The 23,190-nt window shown below is 41.5% G+C and overlaps 2 protein-coding genes and 1 long non-coding RNA gene across 4 annotated transcripts in view; 2 read left to right on the top strand and 1 right to left on the bottom strand.

Moving 5' to 3' along the window:
* HPS1 (HPS1 biogenesis of lysosomal organelles complex 3 subunit 1) overlaps positions 1–2,517 on the top strand; it is a 92,037-nt gene extending 89,520 nt beyond the window's left edge. The window contains exon 19 of the mRNA XM_077258333.1: positions 1,416–2,517. Coding sequence (XP_077114448.1) covers positions 1,416–1,578 — 163 coding nt within the window. The 3' untranslated portion in view covers positions 1,579–2,517. The remainder of the gene's footprint in view (positions 1–1,415) is intronic.
* A 1,762-nt stretch (positions 2,518–4,279) lies between these two features.
* PYROXD2 (pyridine nucleotide-disulphide oxidoreductase domain 2) overlaps positions 4,280–23,190 on the top strand; it is an 85,698-nt gene continuing 66,787 nt past the window's right edge. The window contains exons 1-4 of one of the 2 annotated variants that reach the window (XM_077257044.1): positions 4,280–5,010; positions 10,651–10,670; positions 12,881–12,974; positions 13,688–13,761. In XM_077257044.1, the coding sequence (XP_077113159.1) occupies positions 4,896–5,010; positions 10,651–10,670; positions 12,881–12,974; positions 13,688–13,761 (303 nt within the window). In that variant the 5' untranslated portion in view covers positions 4,280–4,895. The remainder of the gene's footprint in view (positions 5,011–10,650; positions 10,671–12,880; positions 12,975–13,687; positions 13,762–23,190) is intronic. The other variant, XM_077257043.1, reaches the window with a different exon arrangement.
* The window catches only part of LOC143768360 (uncharacterized), a 50,169-nt gene continuing 39,970 nt past the window's right edge, over positions 12,992–23,190 (bottom strand). Inside the window, exon 4 of the long non-coding RNA XR_013213823.1 lies at positions 12,992–13,196. This is a non-coding gene — a long non-coding RNA (uncharacterized LOC143768360). The remainder of the gene's footprint in view (positions 13,197–23,190) is intronic.

The raw sequence follows: 23,190 nt of genomic DNA, 5'->3' as shown, positions 1-23,190 counted from the left end.
GAGGATACCCAGGTGTCCACTATAGTCTGCCATGGTGCTGTCTGAGCGAGACGTGGTCAGTCATTATGAGTAAACATACTCGAGTGTTAACCAAGTGACTTCGGCATGCTCGAAAAATATGTTTGAGACCCTGCGGCTGCATGTTTCGCGGCTGTTCGGCAATCCCTGCGCAACCGTGAGATATACAGCCGTGGGGACTCGAACATATTTATCAAGCACGCCGAAGACACTCGGGTAACACGCAAGCATGCTCGGATAACACCTTATCCGAGCACATTTGCTCATCACTAGTGGTCAGGGAATGGATCTAAGCAACAGACAAACGGACGAGACCAGAACAAGGCTGGGGTCAGGATTAGAAGTCGGACAAGGGAGACTTGGGCTAGACTCGGTGACTGACAAAAAAGTAGAAGTCCAATGTCCTATGAAAGATAAAAAAAAAAAAAAAAAGCCCAGCAAGCCTCATCTTCTCTTCCACCACCAGTTGCCGCCCTGCAGATGTAGAAATAGACCCGTGTCCTGGTCCTGTAGACAAAACAACTCCACGGGAGTCAGCAGGAACTCGCTGCATGAACCGCGAGTGGTACTTGGATTGGGCAAAAAGGAAACTTGCCTAGGGTTTGTGCCCTTTACTGCAAACTATGTGAAATCTGTTGGTTATGCCATTTTACTGTTCTAATGTTACGGGGGTAAGCGTATGCCAGACACACAAATATCTAACCGGCCAAATCTCCCTGTGCAGAACAGCAGATATCCGGAAACTACAAGGCTATGTTCACATGATGCGTTTTTGCTGCATTTTTTTTATTCAAATTTTAAACTGCGTTTTACAGTACCAGCAAAGGCTTTGAGATTTCAGAAATCTCATGCACACACATTGTTTTGTTTTGTTCTTTTTTTCCTGACAGATTTGGAAAATTGCTGCATTTCTGAAAACCGCAGCATGTCACTTCTTTCAGCATATTTGCAGTGTTTTTTCACCCATAGAAAGCAATGAGTAAATGCAAAAACGCAGATATCGGGTTTTGCTGCGTTTTTAGTGCATAAACCTTAAGGAAGTTGCATCATGATTTTGGGGGTGGGGGGTCACTAAACTTTAACAAGAGATGAAAAAAACGCAGCAAAACCTGCTTTTTGTAAGAAGCTTCTCTACTACTATGAGAGCAGGTTTTGCCTGCAGGAAAAAAAAATGCAGCGAAAAAATGTGTGAACATAGCCTAAGGCTTCTAGATTAAATGTAATTTTTGTGTACACGCACTTTATGATTAACATAATATTCAGCGCATAGTACTGCTCACTTGCTGTAAAAAAAATAAAAAATTAGATCTAATATTTTTTTCTTTAGAATTATTTTGACATTTTTAAAGTTGGCACCATGTTTACAAAACTTTTTATTTCTGTTTTTATACGACTAGGAAATTATTGCGATATTACAGTAAAAACCACCCGGCTGAACTGGTAAAGTGCTACGAGCTGCTGACCCTTCATCTGGGCATCATCCCGCCTGAGTTCATCATCCAGCAGTGCCGGGACCTGGCTCGTAAACTGTGGGAACCTTCTCGTCTACCACTCCTGTAAAGTAAAGAGGGACCGTCTGACCGGCCGTCCTCCTGGCTCCTTTCCCTGTAGTTAACTTTGTGTACTCTGTACTGTATTGCCAGTTTTGCTATTATGAGAAAGTAAATCTTGATAAAGGCAGTCAGGGCAGCAATTCCAAGGTTGGCATTTGGCACCAAGTAATTAAAGGGGTTGCATTAAGTGAGAAGAAGAAAAAACAAACTTTTTTTTGCAAAAATTGCTCTATACTCATCCACTGGCCTTTTTTGGTATTCAAATGAATAGGCCATGCTGCAATACCAAACATGGCCCATAGATAAGGGTGGCACTGTTTCTGGAGGGGAAAAAAAACTAGATACTTATTTAAAATGCCCTTTAAAGTTGGAAATGGAGAGTAAAACATAAGAAAAGACGAATCAGTGCATTAACGAAGGGTCCTGTGACCTGAACACATCCTTTCTTTATGTCTTTTATACATGTGCCATTTATTAGAATCAAGAACTTAAAATTAGTGGCAAATAGTGGAAAGTATTCTTTAACGGGGATTTCTCATGAACAAAACAATCACTCAGTCCCAGTGTAAAATAGATGAAATTTGTATGATTGCGGAGATCGCCACTGATCCCAAAAGTAAGGGGACAAAAATTTAATGTGTAAATGGAGCTGTAGTAAGCATGTGCGACCACCACTCGTATAGACAGTGAATGGAGCAGTGGTCGCACATGCTCACTGTCGCTCCATTCACACAGGGAGCTGCAGGACACCTTTTCTTGTGGTCGAACCTTAAATTATATATTTATCACTTAACATATCAGCTATCCACAAGATATCTATGGCAAAACTACTTTAAGTCTCTGTATTATGTAATAAATTGAGGTACTGTAGAACTTTCTATGTGTTGAAGGCAGATTGTATATTGTAACCTGCTACAGCAAGTAATAAAAATTTAAAGCAAGTAAATCCAGTTGCCTTCTTTTATCAGTGGTTTGTATCTAACAGCGCTGCTTTTCTTCTGCGGTAAGTCTGCAGTGGAACCGTCCCACGGACACATAAGCCATCACTTCCAGGAGACAACAAAAAGATGCAAGTCGCCCCCAGGTAGACCAGATAGTGACTGAGGAGCTGCAGAGCCTTATCTGTGTGTATATCATTACTATCCTACATTATCTAGGCTTTCATGAGAACAACAGAGTGGCCATTAAATCCACCACCCACTGAGGATGATGAAATGACTCTGCACATTCTGTCCCAGTCTACACAGCAAAGCGGACAACTGAGCTACAGAAAACAGGAAGTGTCTGCTTATTGTGACCACTCTAGTGGCCAATGTGAAAACTACACTATTTTAATAAAAGTGGAAAAAGAGCCTAAAACATACTTTAAGTGTTTTCAATTTAAAAAAAAAAAAAAAAAATCTGATTTTAAAATATTCAATACAAATTCCGCATCTAGCAAAACCATGACCTTCAGCACTTTGGCCCCAGTTAGGCTGACTCCAGACAGGGCCCTCTGGGAAGCACCAGTTTCGAATATAATTCTGCAAAGGTCCAGAAGAAGACAACTCAACATGCAGGTGACTTCGAAACCACTTGAGGCTATGTGCACACTTTGCGGATTTTGCTGCGGATCCGCAGCGGATTTGACCGCTGCGGATCCTCAGCAGTTTCCCATGAGTTTACAGTACAATGTAAACCTATGGGAAACAAAAAACGCTGTTCGTCACTTCTTTTCTGCGGATTTTCACCTGCTCCAATAGGAAAATGCAGATGAAAAACCGCATAAGAATCCGCAGTAAAAACCGTGATAAATCCGCAGTAAAAACCGCGATGGGTTTTCACTGCTGATTTTGGAATTCCGCTGCGGAAAAATCCGCAGTGGAATCCGCAAAGTGTGCACATAGCCTTACTTTTCACACTGGGCTATTTCTTAAGGAATAATTCATAAATTCAACAACTGTCTCCTGACCCCAAGACTCAATTGGTTATGGGGAACTTTAATAAGGTCTTATTTTTCCTTTCTCTAGATTTTCTCATCTTCCTGTGCTTTCTCCTAACCCATCCCATGATGCTTTGTACTTTCCCTCCTATGTTCCGGTACTACTCTCTTGTGACCCACACTAGCCTCAGTGGCCATCCTGGGACTCCGCTACTTCACTGCTCTACGTAGCCTTCATTCACGCTCTTGAACGGTGCCAGAGCAGTTCTTCAACACTACACTCCCCCAACCATGTCAATGGACCTTGTGCCCTGGACAATGTCATGGCAAACAGAAAAGGGCCTTCTCCAAACTGTTCCCACAAAGCTGGAGGCTACAATTGTCCACAATGTCTTGTGCTGAAGCATTAAGATTTACCTTCCCTAGAATTAAAAGGTTAAGGCGTCCCCCTGATAACACCCTATAGCATTATCCTCCTTCACCATCTGTACAGGGGGCACACTGCAGTCGGGGGGTAACATTCTCCTGGAATTAGCAAACCCAGACTCCTCCATCAGACACAGGTAGAGAAGTGTGATCCATCAGTGCACAGAACACGTCTCCTCCAGAGCCCAGTGGTGACTGCTTTACACCACTACATCCGACGCTCTGCATTGTGCTTGGTGATGTAAGGCTGCATGCAGCCGCTCTTGGCGGAGGCGCAGTGATTGTGCTAATGTTAATACCAAAGGAGGTCTGGACTCTCCAGTTATGGTGTCAGCAGAACAATGGTGACTCTTCTGCTTTGCTTTTCAGTACTCTGTGACCCCATTACAATTTCTCATGTCAATTCAATACATTATTGCAGAATGCTAAACCCCAACAGGCTGTAATTTGCATCACAACCTTTAGGTGGCGACATACCGGCACATGCAGTGCAAACTTCTGATAGAATATCTAAAAATCACCTTTTTTTTATTTTCTTAAAACTGGTCATCTCTTGCCCACCCTTCTTGGCATTTGTTGAGCCAAGAAGAAAGGTAACAACCGGTTTCTTCCCAGGCATCTCATAGTCTCTTAGCCATAATTACTCGGCCGTTGAGTTTCTTATGTCACATGCTTAATGTTTTCCCGTTTGAGATTTCCCTTTTCAATGCACGCTTTTTAAGAATCTTAGAAGAACATAGTATTAATACTTTGGCTTCACTTTCCAGTCCTGCCTTCTCTACTGAGACCTGCCTCCATCAGGATTACATGCTGGGTTGTACTTTCTGTACAGAGGATTCTGCTGCTGGAGAAAAGAAAAAAAAAAAAATTGTAACTGTAAATTTCAGGTTAATTGCAAAGCGAGCCTCAAAGTCCACCCTTCCGTCAATACAACGGGAACAGCTTTAAGGCCATATTTCTTCTTTTGATGCTTGAAGATGTCAGCTTTGGGCTCAAAATGGCTGAAATTAATCCGATGCCCGGGCGTAAGAGCTTATTCCAAAACCTCAGGAACGCCGAAGCTGAAATATGACGCTGTGATCATCGGCGGAGGTAAAGTTGGCTGTAGTTTGGCACTGCTGTTATTAATGTTAGCGCTGTAATCTGCATGAACAGCGCGGACTTAACCCTTTGCGTCCTGGGGTTCTTATGAAAGGATCCATTGTAGATGGGATGTCACAAGATCCAACGATTAACAGTCAGTATATATATTTACAGTAAGGAATAAGGAGATATTTTGCTTAAATCTGTTTTAAAAGATCAATATTTGCTTACAAAAAAAAAGCATAAATAAGAATTGATATTTAAGATTAGTTTATTCCTGCGTTTGCACACACTGAATATACTGTATACTAAGTTATTTAAGGGTGCAAATTGATCTAGGAGGTAAAAGGGGCTGTCCAGGATTAGTAAAAAAGTTCTGCTATCTTCCAGAATAGAGAATCGGTGCACTGGCGCCTGACACCAAGTTACCTGCCCAGCGGCCTAGTTTCAATAGCAACTTTCACTTGGTCCTGTAAATAAGGGACTAATAAATTTATAAAATTCTAGGTTCCGAATGGGGCTAATGGAGGAACATAAAGCTATAATTGTGGGAAAGACTATTAGAAACATAGTAACATAGCAAGGCAAAAAAAAGACATTTGTCCTTCAAGTTCAGCCTGTATTCGGTCAGAATAAATCCCCAGATCTACGTCCTTCTAAAGAACCTAATAACTGTAAGATACAATATTGTTCTGCTCCAGGAAGACATCCAGGCCTCTCTTGAACCCCTCGACTTATTTCGCCATCACCACCTCCTCAGGCAAGGAATTCCAGATTCTATTATAACTATTCTACGTTATAAGGGGATTACTGGGATACCTGTATCTGCAATACTTTTGATTTTCATAGGAGATCGCATTAGGCCCACACAGGTCATCTAGGTAAATATATCATACTACTTGTATAAAAACTACCGTACTATGTGTGCATAGTTGTGCTGTCAGTAGTTGTACTGAGCACAGTCCCATTCCCGCTGAACAGCTAAGTTATTGTTGGGATCGCTGCTGCGCGGTGGATTTCAGCTAATGTGGATGTAAAATGAATGGAACAAAAAAAAACCTGACCAGCGCCTCCATATAGTGAACAGATGCCTTCTGCAATGAATACATAACTTGCAAAAAGGAGGAACGCAGCAGCATTCTGTAGAGACCGATATATGCAAACGCAAAATCTATCATAATTGCTGAGTAAACTAATAAAAAGTAAAAAAAAAAAAAAATACTTACTCTTAGTGCATAAATTGGGTAATTCATGTGAGCCCATCAGCCGGGACAAGGTGACACTTCTCTGATGGGTCCTATCATTTAAAACATGCCTCTCTTGTGCTATAAGTCTACAATGTGGATGCGTAAACATGCCTCTTCCAGGTTACAAACCTGCACATTTAGGTAAGCTGGTGGGAACCAAAGATGATTATAAACACCATTGGGCTGAAAAGAGGCAGTAGCAACTTCCAATGGATAACTGCATAGAACAAAAAACCTGACCAGCACCTCCATATAGTGTGAACAGATGCCTACTGCAATGAATACATAACTTGCGAAAAGGAGAAACACAGCAGCATTCTGTAGAGAGAAATAACTATGCAAACACAAAATCTAAGCTGAGTAAACTAATAAAAAGTAAAAAAAAAATTACAACAGTGAAGGTTCTTAGCGCATAAATTGGCCAATTCATGTGAGCCCATCAACTGCGACAAACTGACACTTCTCTGATGGGTCCTATCAGTAAAAACATGTAAAATGAAGCAGATCTAGGGGCGAATACGGAAGTCTCTGACCTGGTGATTACATGCAGCGGAGGTCCCGTGAAGTCTTCTGACACTCCAAAGATGCGCACCTTTTGGAACCTACATTTTAGAAATTATTTTCCTGACTACCAGCCCCATTTGCTCCAACTTCTCCCCATTTAGAGAGAAAAACCTGCAAACAAAGAGAGAAATTATAAAAATGCACCGCCTGCAGCCATGACTGAATATTCTCTATATATGTAATCTAATAAAGCAATTCTGGCACGTGCTCGCTGTCCCAGTCCCTTGGTATTGCCACGTGTTGTCACCAGTCAGCAGTTACATAAAGTGACCGCCAACTTTTGTCCCAAACCCGGACAACCCCTTTAAAAAAGCAGCAAATCATTTTCTATGTCATTATTAAAGATGTAAGATTCATTTAATATTACAATGCTAGGCTGCTTAGTGCCAGTGTTCAGTGTGGGGATCATTTTATTTGGCAGTTCTGGTATTTGTAGTTCTCTAGATCGGTACGTGGCAGGCTGGTGATTGTTTTTAGAACAATGTTTTTAGAAACATTTTCCAACAATTTTTTTTCCAACCAAGAGTGGAAGCTAAAATCATCCCCCCCCCCCCCCACAAAAAAAACCCACTTGCAATGGTTTTTCCCTCGCTGTAGGATTAGAGTTGTTTGCATTGTCATGTCCTCCAGTTAGTTGTAGTCGGGGATCACACGTCAGCATTTGTGCTCACATTCGCGGATGTATGATCATCACATGTTTTAGTTCTAAATTCATCTTTACGTGTCAGAAATTAACAATGTGGAATATACGTCAGTATAACAGGGAGACGGACGGACAGAGACTTCCTCCCATCAGTATGGACACGCAACAGTATAGAAAATCGGTTAGAGAGTCATCCAGAAAAGCGGGGCGATTTTTGTTTTTCTTTTGTCACCGTATTTGTATACAATCCGTTTTTTTCCACCAGCAGCTATTGATCTTTTACCGGGCCATTTACATTTCCCTATGTTACAGAATTGCAATGTGTCTGTAAAAATTGGATGCAATATTATGGCTCCCTACGGCATTAATATTTTTACGCACTTATAGTCTTGGATGGGTGAGTCTTGTCTGATCTACGGCAATTTTTTTTTTTGTCACGCAGATTCGGACAGTTAAATAAATTATTAATCTGCAAAACGTTGGTCTAAGTGCTGTCCTTTTTTTACATGGAGAGCATTCAGACTGAAATCTCAGTCACGTGAACGAGGCCTAATTAGCGCTGGATCCTACCTGTCCTGTAAAGGAGAGACGCATGTATGATAAATATTGCGTTTAGAGTCCTTCCAGAGAGAGGTCGCCTTGTCGTGGCTGGTGAGCTCTCCTGAATTGGTCAATTTGTCTGCTAAGTACCTTCATTTCTTAAGAATATTCTACATAGTGGTACATTTCATGTATATAATGTTTACACACCTCGGCACTTGCAGAGGTGGCTGTATTCTTTTGCTTGTAGATAGACATGATGGATAGATGATTAGATACATTTATGATAGATAAGACAGAGAAATATGAAATAGATGTTACATTTGATAGATAAAATAGATTAGATAAGATATGAAGGTGTTCAGTTAAATACAATATATAGATAAATATTAGATTACATTGATTAGATCGATAGTTACATGATAGTAGATCAAATATACCTCTACATCTCTTTCTCCCTCTTTTTGTCTCTCTGACTTTGTCTCTGAAACAACTACAGTATTGGTGGGACTTTATACCGAAGGCTTCATTGCAGTGTTTAGGATACACTGGGCTGCATGACGAGCTGTAACTGCTAAAGTCTGTGAATAATTTTGTTGCCCTACAGGAATGAGGGATATTTTGAACTTTCCAGGAATTGAATGTACAGACCTGCCAGAAAAGCTGAGGATAAATATAATGTAGTAGGTGTTCTCATGGTGCCCTAAATTACTCACAAATAAATGCAACGGCAAACAAGTGACTCAAATATTAGTATATAAACACTGTGAATATTTGACTGCAAAAGTATAATGTGATCTGTAACTTTAGGGCCCCACAGCAAAATCTGCAATAGATTCCCCCATCTACCACATGACACTTATTATTCAAGTGTCTCCTTATGAGGCAGGACTGCATTGGAGTCGCAGTGTACAGTGGAATAAACCACTTGTAAAAACACAATTTTACCTAGAGAATTCAGTAACTTTGTGTTCACTATTCTGCTGGTGCAGTCACTGTGTACATACATTACATTACTGATCCTGAGTTACATCCTGTATTATACCCCAGAGCTGCACTCACTATTCTGCTGGTGCAGTCACTGTGTAAATACATTACATTACTGATCCTGAGTTACATCCTGTATTATACTCCAGAGCTGCACTCACTATTCTGCTGGTGCAGTCACTGTGTACATATATTACATTACTGATCCTGAGTTACATCCTGTATTATACTCCAGAGCTGCACTCACTATTCTGCTGGTGCTGTTACTGTGCACATACATTACTGATCCTGTACTGATCGTGTGTTACATCCCGTATTATACTCCAGAGCTGCACTCACTATTCTGCTGGTGCAGTCACTGTGTACATACATTACATTACTGATCCTGAGTTACATCCTGTATCATACCCCAGAGCTGCACTCCCTATTCTGCTGGTGCAGTCACTGTGTACATACATTACATTACTGATCCTCAGTTACATCCTGTATTATACCCCAGAGCTGCACTCACTATTCTGCTGGTGCAGTCACTGTGTACATACAATACATTACTGATCCTGAGTTACATCCTGTATTATACTCCAGAGCTGCACTCACTATTCTGCTGGTGCAGTCACTGTGTACATACATTACATTACTGATCCTGAGTTACATCCTGTATTATACTCCAGAGCTGCACTCACTATTCTGCTGGTGCAGTCACTGTGTACATACATTACATTACTGATCCTGAGTTACATCCTGTATTATACTCCAGAGCTGCACTCACTATTCTGCTGGTGCAGTCACTGTGTACATACATTACATTACTGATCCTGAGTTACATCCTGTATCATACCCCAGAGCTGCACTCCCTATTCTGCTGGTGCAGTCACTGTGTAAATACATTACATTACTGATCCTGAGTTACATCCTGTATTATACCCCAGAGCTGCACTCACTATTCTGCTGGTGCAGTCACTGTGTACATACAATACATTACTGATCCTCAGTTACATCCTGTATTATACCCCAGAGCTGCACTCACTATTCTGCTGGTGCAGTCACTGTGTACATACATTACTGATCCTGTACTGATACTGAGCTACATCCCGTATTTATCAGCAGGAGATTATCAGTAGAGGACTAGTAAACCTGTTGCCATGTAGTTCTCCATATTCATCAGCTTTGTGTAACCCTGCCCCCACCACTGATTGGTAGCTTTCTGCCTATGCACAGTGCACACAGAACGCTACCAGTGTCATAGGTGGGTTTATACACAGCTCAGGATTAATAAAAGTGGGAGATCTGCAGTTTATGAAAAAGGGATTTTATCAAAATTGTAGCAAGCAGCTCAGTAAGTGATAAATCACTGCATCAGGGTCTCTACCTCTACATCATGCTCCTCTCAGGTGGGGTAGCAAACGTCATGCAATGCATTAAAATGACCAAAATCTTTAGTAAAATGGTGCTCAAATGTGAATGTGTGAAAATCCCAAATATCATACATATCAAGCAAGTAACATTTAATGGCTAAAAACCAGATCTCATTCACTGATAGCAAGCAGAAATGTATAAAAAAGTTTGTAAATGTAATATTATTGGTTCTATGCATCTTTATTCTGTAAATGTATGAGAAGCTTCTTTGTGTTCTGTGTGTCATTATGTATTTTGTTTTCTACTTCACAGGACATAACGGTCTGGTAGCGGTAAGTTTTGTGACATTTTTTGTTACGTAGGTCATGTGACCCCTACTTGTGGCAAACTGATCCCATAGTGTTGGTAAAGAAGTGCTGACCGCATGGAAACCCCCGATGTAAAGATGCTTACATCTACACTGTACATTACAGCTAGGGTCATTTATTAACTGTGCCCTTTGCCTTATCCTAAAAAAGTCTGATTCCGCATTTTTCTTAAATATCAATAATTCTGCGTGTATAGAGAATTTGTCTTCACGTTTTCAAGGATTTCGCGTAGTAAAAGGTCATTTGATGTTAGAAGTATAAAATGTTGCTAAGTAATAAATCTGATGTGTGATGGCAGAGGGTTACTTGCCTTGGCTCCTTGGAGTGTTATCCTACTTGTCTGCAAACTATCTCACTAGTGCCCCCTACTGAAGGCAGCTCCTTAATAAGTCAAAGTCAAGTGTTTAATTGTTATTCTCTACAAAATAAATGTATCCATTGGATGGGAAAAAAAACTTGTTGACTGCTGAGACCCCCAGTGATCCAAAGATCAGGGCTTGAATGGAGCGGAGGTGTGCATCCTTGACCTCTCCTCCATTCAGGGCTCCATATCCCATATCGCTGGGAACCCCATCAGTCAGACCCCCATTGATCAGCAACGTATAAACGATGACTTGATTTATTGGGAATAGCCCTGTAAGAAGCCTTGCATCATCACCGAATCTCATTCAAAAGGATAAAGTAATTGTATTTGTCTATAGACAACTGTTTCGGGGGGGTTGCCTCTCATTAGTATAGAGCAGGATACTTGTTTTCTGGGAGAGAGGCCTTTAAGGCTACTTTCACACATCAGGTCTTTTTAATCAGGCAAAATCCGGCGAATTTAAAAAAAAAACTGATCCGTTTTTTTTTTCCACCAGATCTGTTTTTTTTCTCCTAGAGTTGTATTAGCGCCGGATTGTGCCTGATGTCCACACGTTTCATCCGGCGGCTGAAGAAAACACTGAGAGGAACGTTTTTTTGTTGCGGTGAAAAACCTGATGGCGCCGGAATTTCCACCGTCCGGCTTTTCTCACAATGTACGCCTATGGGCGCCTGATGCGCCCCATGATAATATCCGGTGCCGGAGTCTGGCCTCCAAACTGCGCATCATCCCCTGTTCTCTCTCTCTCTATTTTCACTATTGATGCTGCCTATGCAGCATCAATAGTAAAAAGATATAATATAAAAAATAATAAACAAAAATAAAAAATTGTGATATTCTCACCTTCCGGCGTCCCCCGCAGCCTTCCCACTCTTCGCGATGCTCCCGGTCCCAGTAATGCATCGCGGCAATGACCCCAGATGACGTGCGGTCTCGCTAGCTACTCCATAAGTCAATGCACAGCCCTTTATTGAGCCTTGCATCATGGCTCAAAAGGAAGAAATGTCCATTTTGGTATATAAGTGAGCTCTTCTCCTCCAGAACAAGAGAAAACTGTCTTTCTAGTACTGACGCTTCTCAATAATAAGTCCATGTTCGACCCTTTACCGAGCTTTGCAACATGACTAGGCAACAGTATTATCCAAACCTGTAGCATCAATGGCCTCTCAACCAGCCAACCAGTAACGTACTGTGTGCTGATGGGGGGCAATAACTTAGAAACAGTGATCTACAGTTGGTTGTCTTTTCTTTTTATAACGACCTTGTCGTGGATAACATACATGGTCAAATTGGTCCCTAAGCAGATGGACACTAACTTATAGGATGTCTACAGGTTTTTTTTTTTGTTCTCTCTGGAGGAGAGATACTTTCCACAACCTTTTCCCAGTGAAAGTTGCCGGACTACAAGACCCCCTATACCAGCTGTGAGTCTTCACAAAGATAATACTTAGTGGTTTGATACTCAACCAATGTTTTCTAGGTTAGGAATAAAACTAAGAAGTTTCTGGGATGCAGTTTGCAGCCAGTGAGAACTTAAGACGTACACAGGCTTGTGATGGCCAACGATCTCCAGGGGCTTCCCAGAGTGTTCATATATTTATATACTTCATGAATATAGGCGTTCCATACAACGACTGAGGCGTTCCATATAAAATAGCAAATAGGAGAATTCATAGCCGCGTAATAAGAAAAAACCTTAGGTGGTTAAATTGGATTAGAAGTTGACGTAAAGACAGAGACCAATGTAAGTGGATTGTATGGGTTTATCTGTAGGCGTTCTTCTATCACTGATAATTCTCTTGCTCTGCAGGCAGCGTATCTGCAGAAATCTGGGGTGAACTGCGTAGTTCTTGAAAGACGCCATGTGATTGGTGGAGCAGCGGTAACGGAGGAGATTATCCCAGGTAGAGTCTATATTAAATTGCTTTTACACTGAGCCGATTATTTAACCTATTCATGAGCAGGCAATTTTCTGATTGTTTTTTTTGCATGTTTGTTTTGTTCTTTCCTTACTCCAAGAGCCAAATATTTAACATCAACATACTGTATCCATATGGGGTCTTGTTTGCAGGCAAGTCGTGGTTTTGAGCGATCCTATTCATTTTTCCATACGATGTACTGAAAATCTAAAAAAAAAATAATCAAAATAAAATAGTAGACACGGAATAAGAAAATAGTTTAGAAAAAATACAGTCTACAGCAAAAAGGTGAGGTTGTAAAGCCTCAAAGATCTCCAGGGTTTTTTTTGGGGGTATGGTACGGAACTAATATTTGGTCACCCTGTGGCAGTATACAGTAATTCGAGCATTGCATAGCAGGACAATTTAGATGCTACTTGGTGCATTACACCTTGTCTGTGTGTGTATATATATATACATATACACAGTGTAAAGCACTAACACTAACAATAGCATCAAAACTGTACTGCTATGCAATGCTCGAATTACTGTATACTGCCACATGGTGACCAAATATTAGTTTTATACCATGCTCAAATAAAACCCCCTGGAGAATTACATGACTTCTGTGTAGTGGTCATTTATGTAAATAACGTCTCTCTATGTAACTGTGGTTAAATATAAAATATTGATTTCTATAACATTTTTGTTGTAAATAGGTTTTAAGTTCTCACGAGCGTCCTACCTCCTCAGTCTCCTGAGACCACAGATTTACAAGGACCTGGAACTAAAGGTGATTTTCACATTTTTGCTTTGCAGAACTGGTAGGCGAAATGGCCCTTCTGAGAGGGTGGGGATATATTAGGCAACAAGTGATTAGAAATGAGAAATATATGAGGATCTAAGCAATAACAGCAATGGAAGAAGATGGCCTTGTGTGATAGATTATTTTTTGGAATATTTATGGCCGGGTCAATGATAAGTGATTGCACCAGGATGCACTATGGGAATAAGACAAGGCGGTGGGCAGTGTGAAGGGGCAATGTTCTGCTGAAAAACCTCGACTTCTGATTTAATTATGGATGTGTCACGTGCCACCTACAGAACATAAAATTGTACAGACCACATTCCACCATTCTTGGCAGCAGTGTTCTCTAGTAGTAGTGCCTTCTTTTAACAGGATAATGTCCCTACCACACTGCAAATAATTGGCACAGTGATGTGACAGTACAGGGATAATACACACAGTGATGTCACAGTACAGGGATAATACACACAGTAATGTCACAGTACAGGGAGTATATAGGGTCACAGCACGGGGATAATAATCTCAGTGATGTCACAGTATAGTGATACGGTAATACACACGGTGATGTCACAGTACAGGGATAACAATCACAGTGATGTCACAGTACAGAGCTAATAAACACAGTGATGTCACAGTACAGGGATAACAATCACAGTGATGTCACAGTACAGAGATAATAAACACAGTGATGTCACAGTACAGGGATAATACACACAGTGATGTCACAATCTCTATATATAATCGTCTAAGGGGCACTTCCTTCTGTTTGTCTGTCTGTCTGTCACGGAAATCCCAAGTCGCTGATTGGTCGTGGCCAGCAGCTGCGACCAATCAGTGACGGGCACAGTCCAGCCGCGAAATGGCCGTTCCCAGTCTGTTAACGCTGCTATTAACACTCTGTGACAAACTTTTTACTATTGATGCTGCCTATGCAGCATCAATAGTAAAAAGATATAATGTTAAAAATAATTTAAAAAAAAAAAAAAATGGTGGGTAATTTCGCAATGCATCACTGGGAACGGAAGCTGGCGGCAGCCTCGCCACTCGCGCGCATCGGTGGATGCCGGAGAGTGAGTATATAACTATTTTTTATTTTAATTCTTTTTTTTAACAGAGATATGGTGCCCACACTGCTGTATACTACTAGGGCTATGTTATATACCGCGTGACTGATATATACTACGTGGGCAGTGTTATATACCGGTACTGCGTGGGCAGTGTTATTTACTGCGTGGGCTGTGCTATATACTACGTGGCTGCTATGTACTACATGGCTGCTATATACCACGTGGCTGTGCTATATACTATGTGGCTGCTACATACTATGTGGCTGCTACATACTATGTGGCTGCTATATACTGCATGGCTGTGCTATACACTACGTGGCTGTGCTATATACTACATGGCTCTGCTATATACCATGTGGCTCTGCTATATACTACGTGGCTGTCTGTGTTATATACTATGTGGGCTGTGTTATATACTACGTGGCTGCGCTATATACTATGTGGCTGTGCTATATACTATGTGGCTGTGTTATATACTGCGTGGGCTGTGTTATATACTGCGTGGGCTGTGTTATATACTGCGTGGGCTGTGCTATATACTAAGTGGGCTGTGCTATATACTACGTGGCTGTGCTATATACTACGTGGCTGCTATATACTATGTGGCTGCTATATACTATGTGGCTGCTATATACTACGTGGCTGTGCTATATACTATGTTGCTGTGCTATATACTACGTGGCTGCTATATACTATGTGGCTGCTATATCCTATGTGGCTGTGCTATATGCTACGTGGCTGTGCTATATACTACGTGGCTGTGCTATATACTATGGGCTGTGCTATATACTACGTGGCTGCTATATACTACGTGGCTGTGCTATATACTATGTGGCTGCTATATACCATGTGGCTGCTATATACTACGTGGCTGTGCTATATAGTATGTGGCTGCTATATACTACGCGGCTGCTATATACTATGGCTGCTATATGCTTCATGGCTGTGCTATATACTACGTGGCTGTGCTATATACTACGTGGCTGTACTATATACTACGGGCTGTGCTATATACTACGTGGCTGCTATATAGTACGTGGCTTGGCTGCTATATACTACGTGGCTGTGCTATATACTACATGGGCTGTGCTATATACTACGTGGCTGTGCTATATACTATGTGGCTGTGCTACATACTATGTGGCTGTGCTATATACTATGTGTCTGTGTTATATACTTCGTGGCTGTACTATATCCTGCACCCCGAGCCCCTGACATCCAGCGCCCCGACATCCTGCAACCAATCAGCGACAGACGCAGTCCAGCCACGAATTCATGCGGGATTTAAATCACGCTTCGCTGATTGGTCGCGGCCGGCCGGGCGCAACCAATCAGCGATATTGGCACGGGATTTAAACACCGCTTCGGTCATTGGTCATGTCCGGCCGGCCGCGACCAATCAGTGACAGGCGCAGTCCGGCCACGAATTGGCGCCAAATTTGAACCACGCTTCGCTGATCGGCCAGCCGGGCGCGACCAATCAGCGATGTTGGCGCGGAATTTAACCCCCACTCACAGCGCGACGTACATACATATTCTAGAATACCCGATGCCTTAGAATCGGGCCACCATCTAGTACAGGGATAATACACACAGTGATGTCACAGTACAGGGATAATAAACACAGTGATGTCACAGTAGAAGGACAATCCACACAGTGATATCACAGTACAGGGATAATACATACAGTGATGTCACAGTGCAGGGATAATACACACAGCGATGTCACAATACAGGGATAATACACACAGCGATGTCACAGTACAGGGATAATACACACAGTGATGTGACAATACAGGGATAATACACACAGTGATGTCACAGTACAGGGATAATACACACAGTGATGTCACAGTACAGGGATAATACACACAGTGATGTCACAGTACAGGGATAATACACACAGTGATGTCACAATACAGGGATAATACACACAGCGATGTCACAGTACAGGGATAATACACACAGTGATGTCACAATACAGGGATAATACACACAGCGATGTCACAGTACAGGGATAATACACACAGTGATGTCACAGTACAGGGATAATACACACAGTGATGTCACAGTACAGGGATAATACACACAGTGATGTCACAGTACAAAGATAATACACACAGTGATGTCACAGTACAGGGATAATACACACAGTGATGTCACAGTACAGGGATAATACACACAGTGATGTCACAGTGCAGGGATAATACACAAAGTGATGTCACAGTACAGGGATAATACACACAGTGATGTCACAGTACAGGGATAATACACACAGTGATGTCACAGTACAGGGATAATACACACAGTGATGTCACAGTACAGGGATAATACACACAGTGATGTCACAGTACAGGGATAATACACACAGTGATGTCACAGTACAGGGATAATACACAGTGATGTCACAGTACAGAGATAATACACACAGTGATGTCACAGTACAGGGATAATACACACAGTGATGTCACAGTGCAGGGATAATACACACAGTGATGTCACAGTACAGGGATAATACACACAGTGATGTCACAGTACAGGGATAATACACACAGTGATGTCACAGTACAGGGATAATACATACAGTGATGTCACAGTACAGGGATAATACACACAGTGATGTCACAGTACAGGGATAATACACACAGTGATGTCACAGTACAGGGATAATACACACAGCGATGTCACAGTACAGGGATAATACACACAGTGATGTCACAATACAGGGATAATACACACAGCGATGTCACAGTACAGGGATAATACACACAGTGATGTCACAGTACAGGGATAATACACACAGTGATGTCACAGTACAGGGATAGTACACACAGTGATGTCACAGTACAAAGATAATACACACAGTGATGTCACAGTACAGGGATAATACACACTGATGTCACAGTGCAGGGATAATACACAAAGTGATGTCACAGTACAGGGATAATACACACAGTGATATCACAGTACAGGGATAATACACACAGTGATGTCACAGTACAGGGATAATACACACAGTGATGTCACAGTACAGGGTTAATACACACAGTGATGTCACAGTACAGGGATAATACACACAGTGATGTCACTGTACAGGGATAATACACAGTGATGTCACAGTACAGAGATAATACACACAGTGATGTCACAGTACAGGGATAATACACACAGTGATGTCACAGTGCAGGGATAATACACACAGTGATGTCACAGTACAGGGATAATACACACAGTGATGTCACAGTACAGGGATAATACACACAGTGATGTCACAGTACAGGGATAATACATACAGTGATGTCACAGTACAGGGATAATACACACAGTGATGTCACAGTACAGGGATAATACACACAGTGATGTCACAATACAGGGATAATACACACAGCGATGTCACAGTACAGGGATAATACACACAGTGATGTCACAATACAGGGATAATACACACAGCGATGTCACAGTACAGGGATAATACACACAGTGATGTCACAGTACAGGGATAATACACACAGTGATGTCACAGTACAGGGATAGTACACACAGTGATGTCACAGTACAAAGATAATACACACAGTGATGTCACAGTACAGGGATAATACACACAGTGATGTCACAGTGCAGTGATAATACACACAGTGATGTCACAGTACAGGGATAATACACACAGTGATGTCACAGTACAGGGATAATACACACAGTGATGTCACAGTACAGGGATAATACACACAGTGATGTCACAGTACAGGGATAATACACACAGTGATGTCACAGTACAGGGATAATACACACAGTGATGTCACAGTACAGGGGTAATACACACATTGATGTCACAGTACAGGGATAATACACACAGTGATGTCACAGTACAGAGATAATACACACAGTGATGTCACAGTACAGGGATAATACACACAGTGATGTCACAGTGCAGGGATAATACACACAGTGATGTCACAGTACAGGGATAATACACACAGTGATGTCACTGTACAGGGATAATACACAGTGATGTCACAGTACAGAGATAATACACACAGTGATGTCACAGTACAGGGATAATACACACAGTGATGTCACAGTGCAGGGATAATACACACAGTGATGTCACAGTACAGGGATAATACACACAGTGATGTCACAGTACAGGGATAATAAACACAGTGATGTCACAGTACAGGGATAATACACACAGTGATGTCACAGTACAGGGATAATACACACAGCGATGTCACAGTATAGGGATAATACACACAGTGATGTCACAGTACAGGGATAATACACACAGTGATGTCACAGTACAGGGATAATACACACAGTAATGTCACAGTATAGGGATAATACACACAGTGATGTCACAGTACAGAGAGAATACACACAGTGATGTCACAGTACAGGGATAATACACACAGTGATGTCACAGTACAGGGATAATACACACAGTGATGTCACAGTGCAGGGATAATACACACAGTGATGTCACAATACAGGGATAATACACACAGCGATGTCACAGTACAGGGATATTACACACAGTGATGTCACAATACAGGGATAATACACACAGCGATGTCACAGTACAGGGATAATACACACAGTGATGTCACAATACAGGGATAATACACACAGCGATGTCACAGTACAGGGATAATACACACAGTGATGTCACAGTACAGGGATAATACACACAGTGATGTCACAGTACAGGGATAATACACACAGTGATGTCACAGTACAAAGATAATACACACAGTGATGTCACAGTACAGGGATAATACACACAGTGATGTCAGAGTGCAGGGATAATACACAAAGTGATGTCACAGTACAGGGATAATACACACAGTGATGTCACAGTACAGGGATAATACACACAGTGATGTCACAGTACAGGGATAATACACACAGTGATGTCACAGTATAGGGATAATACACACAGTGATGTCACAGTACAGGGGTAATACACACAGTGATGTCACAGTACAGAGATAATACACACAGTAATGTCACAGTACAGGGATAATACACACAGTGACGTCACAGTACAGGGATAATACACACAGTGATGTCACAGTACAGGGATAATACACACAGTGATGTCACTGTACAGGGATAATACACAGAGATGTCACAGTACAGAGATAATACACACAGTGATGTCACAGTACAGAGATAATAAATACAGTGATGTCGCAATACAGGGATAATACACACAGTGATGTCACAGTACAGAGATAATAAATACAGTGATGTCACAGTACAGGGATAATACACACAGTGATGTCACAGTACAGGGATAATACACACAGTGATGTCACAGTACAGGGATAATAAACACAGTGATGTCACAGTACAGGGATAATACACACAGTGATGTCACAGTACAGGGATAATACACACAGTGATGTCACAGTACAGGGATAAGAGGTCTAATGGTTGTGGAGATTGGAGAGTGACAAGCCAAGCTTGGCATGTCAGAGTGAGGAGACTCATAAGCCATGCATGCTCTTCCGGGAAATTAAATATGCAAATTGTCTTTTCAGAGAGGAAGAGGACTAGATCTCTAGTGCCATCTATTGGAAGTAGCAATCCTAAAAGTCAATGTCGACCCTTTAACAAGCCTTGTCACATGGCTTAGGATAAAAGGCAGACCAGAATTACTCTGAAGTGCCAGATTTAACTTGTTACTCTCCAAAAATGTAAACGTTACCCCCTTAGATCCCAGTCTTAAGCTTTTGCCGTGTGGCAATACGCAGAAACACCATAACTGCAAATTGAGATTCTGGTTTGGCCACAAGGCAAGGCTCGTTAAAGGGTCAATATTCACTTTTAGAATTCCTACGTCCAATAGGTGGCACTAGGGTTCTAGTCCTCTTCCTCTCTGAAAAGGCAATTTGCATACAGTACAAAACTAATACACACAGTATTGTCACAACACTAGGATAATTAACACAAATGTCACTGTACAGAAAAAATACATTCAGTAATGTTACAACACAGTGATAATACAGAGCGACGTCACAGTACAGGGATAATAAACACAGTGATGTCACAGTACAGGGATAATACACAGTGATGTCACAGTACAGGGATAATACACACAGTGATGTCACAGTACAGGGATAATACACACAGTGATGTCACAGTACAGGGATAATACACACAGTGATGTCACAGTACAGGGATAATACACAGTGATGTCACAGTACAGGGATAATAAACAGTGATGTCACAGTACAGGGATAATACACACAGTGATGTCACAGTACAGGGATAATACACACAGTGATGTCACAGTACAGGGATAATACACAGTGATGTCACAGTACAGGGATAATACACAGTGATGTCACAGTACAGGGATAATTAACACACTGATGTCACAGTGCAAGGATAATACACACAGTGATGTCACAGTACAGGGATAATACACACAGTGATGTCACCGGACAAGAATAATACACACAGTGATGTCACAGTACAGGGATAATACACACAGTGATGTCACAGTACAGGGATAATACACACAGTGATGTCACAGTACAGGGATAATACACACAGTGATGTCACAGTACAGGGATAATACACACAGTGATGTCACAGTACAGGGGTAATACACACATTGATGTCACAGTACAGGGATAATACACACAGTGATGTCACAGTACAGAGATAATACACACAGTGATGTCACAGTACAGGGATAATACACACAGTGATGTCACAGTGCAGGGATAATACACACAGTGATGTCACAGTACAGGGATAATACACACAGTGATGTCATTGTACAGGGATAATACACAGTGATGTCACAGTACAGAGATAATACACACAGTGATGTCACAGTACAGGGATAATACACACAGTGATGTCACAGTGCAGGGATAATACACACAGTGATGTCACAGTACAGGGATAATACACACAGTGATGTCACAGTACAGGGATAATAAACACAGTGATGTCACAGTACAGGGATAATACACACAGTGATGTCACAGTACAGGGATAATACACACAGCGATGTCACAGTATAGGGATAATACACACAGTGATGTCACAGTACAGGGATAATACACACAGTGATGTCACAGTACAGGGATAATACACACAGTAATGTCACAGTATAGGGATAATACACACAGTGATGTCACAGTACAGAGAGAATACACACAGTGATGTCACAGTACAGGGATAATACACACAGTGATGTCACAGTACAGGGATAATACACACAGTGATGTCACAGTGCAGGGATAATACACACAGTGATGTCACAATACAGGGATAATACACACAGCGATGTCACAGTACAGGGATATTACACACAGTGATGTCACAATACAGGGATAATACACACAGCGATGTCACAGTACAGGGATAATACACACAGTGATGTCACAATACAGGGATAATACACACAGCGATGTCACAGTACAGGGATAATACACACAGTGATGTCACAGTACAGGGATAATACACACAGTGATGTCACAGTACAGGGATAATACACACAGTGATGTCACAGTACAAAGATAATACACACAGTGATGTCACAGTACAGGGATAATACACACAGTGATGTCACAGTGCAGGGATAATACACAAAGTGATGTCACAGTACAGGGATAATACACACAGTGATGTCACAGTACAGGGATAATACACACAGTGATGTCACAGTACAGGGATAATACACACAGTGATGTCACAGTATAGGGATAATACACACAGTGATGTCACAGTACAGGGGTAATACACACAGTGATGTCACAGTACAGAGATAATACACACAGTAATGTCACAGTACAGGGATAATACACACAGTGACGTCACAGTACAGGGATAATACACACAGTGATGTCACAGTACAGGGATAATACACACAGTGATGTCACTGTACAGGGATAATACACAGAGATGTCACAGTACAGAGATAATACACACAGTGATGTCACAGTACAGAGATAATAAATACAGTGATGTCGCAATACAGGGATAATACACACAGTGATGTCACAGTACAGAGATAATAAATACAGTGATGTCACAGTACAGGGATAATACACACAGTGATGTCACAGTACAGGGATAATACACACAGTGATGTCACAGTACAGGGATAATAAACACAGTGATGTCACAGTACAGGGATAATACACACAGTGATGTCACAGTACAGGGATAATACACACAGTGATGTCACAGTACAGGGATAAGAGGTCTAATGGTTGTGGAGATTGGAGAGTGACAAGCCAAGCTTGGCATGTCAGAGTGAGGAGACTCATAAGCCATGCATGCTCTTCCGGGAAATTAAATATGCAAATTGTCTTTTCAGAGAGGAAGA

This window comes from Ranitomeya variabilis, chromosome 4, assembly GCF_051348905.1.
Source record: "Ranitomeya variabilis isolate aRanVar5 chromosome 4, aRanVar5.hap1, whole genome shotgun sequence".
In the NCBI taxonomy this organism is placed as follows: domain Eukaryota; kingdom Metazoa; phylum Chordata; class Amphibia; order Anura; family Dendrobatidae; genus Ranitomeya; species Ranitomeya variabilis.
Note: the sequence above shows the minus strand (reverse complement) of the source record. Positions and strands in the feature narration are given on the sequence as shown.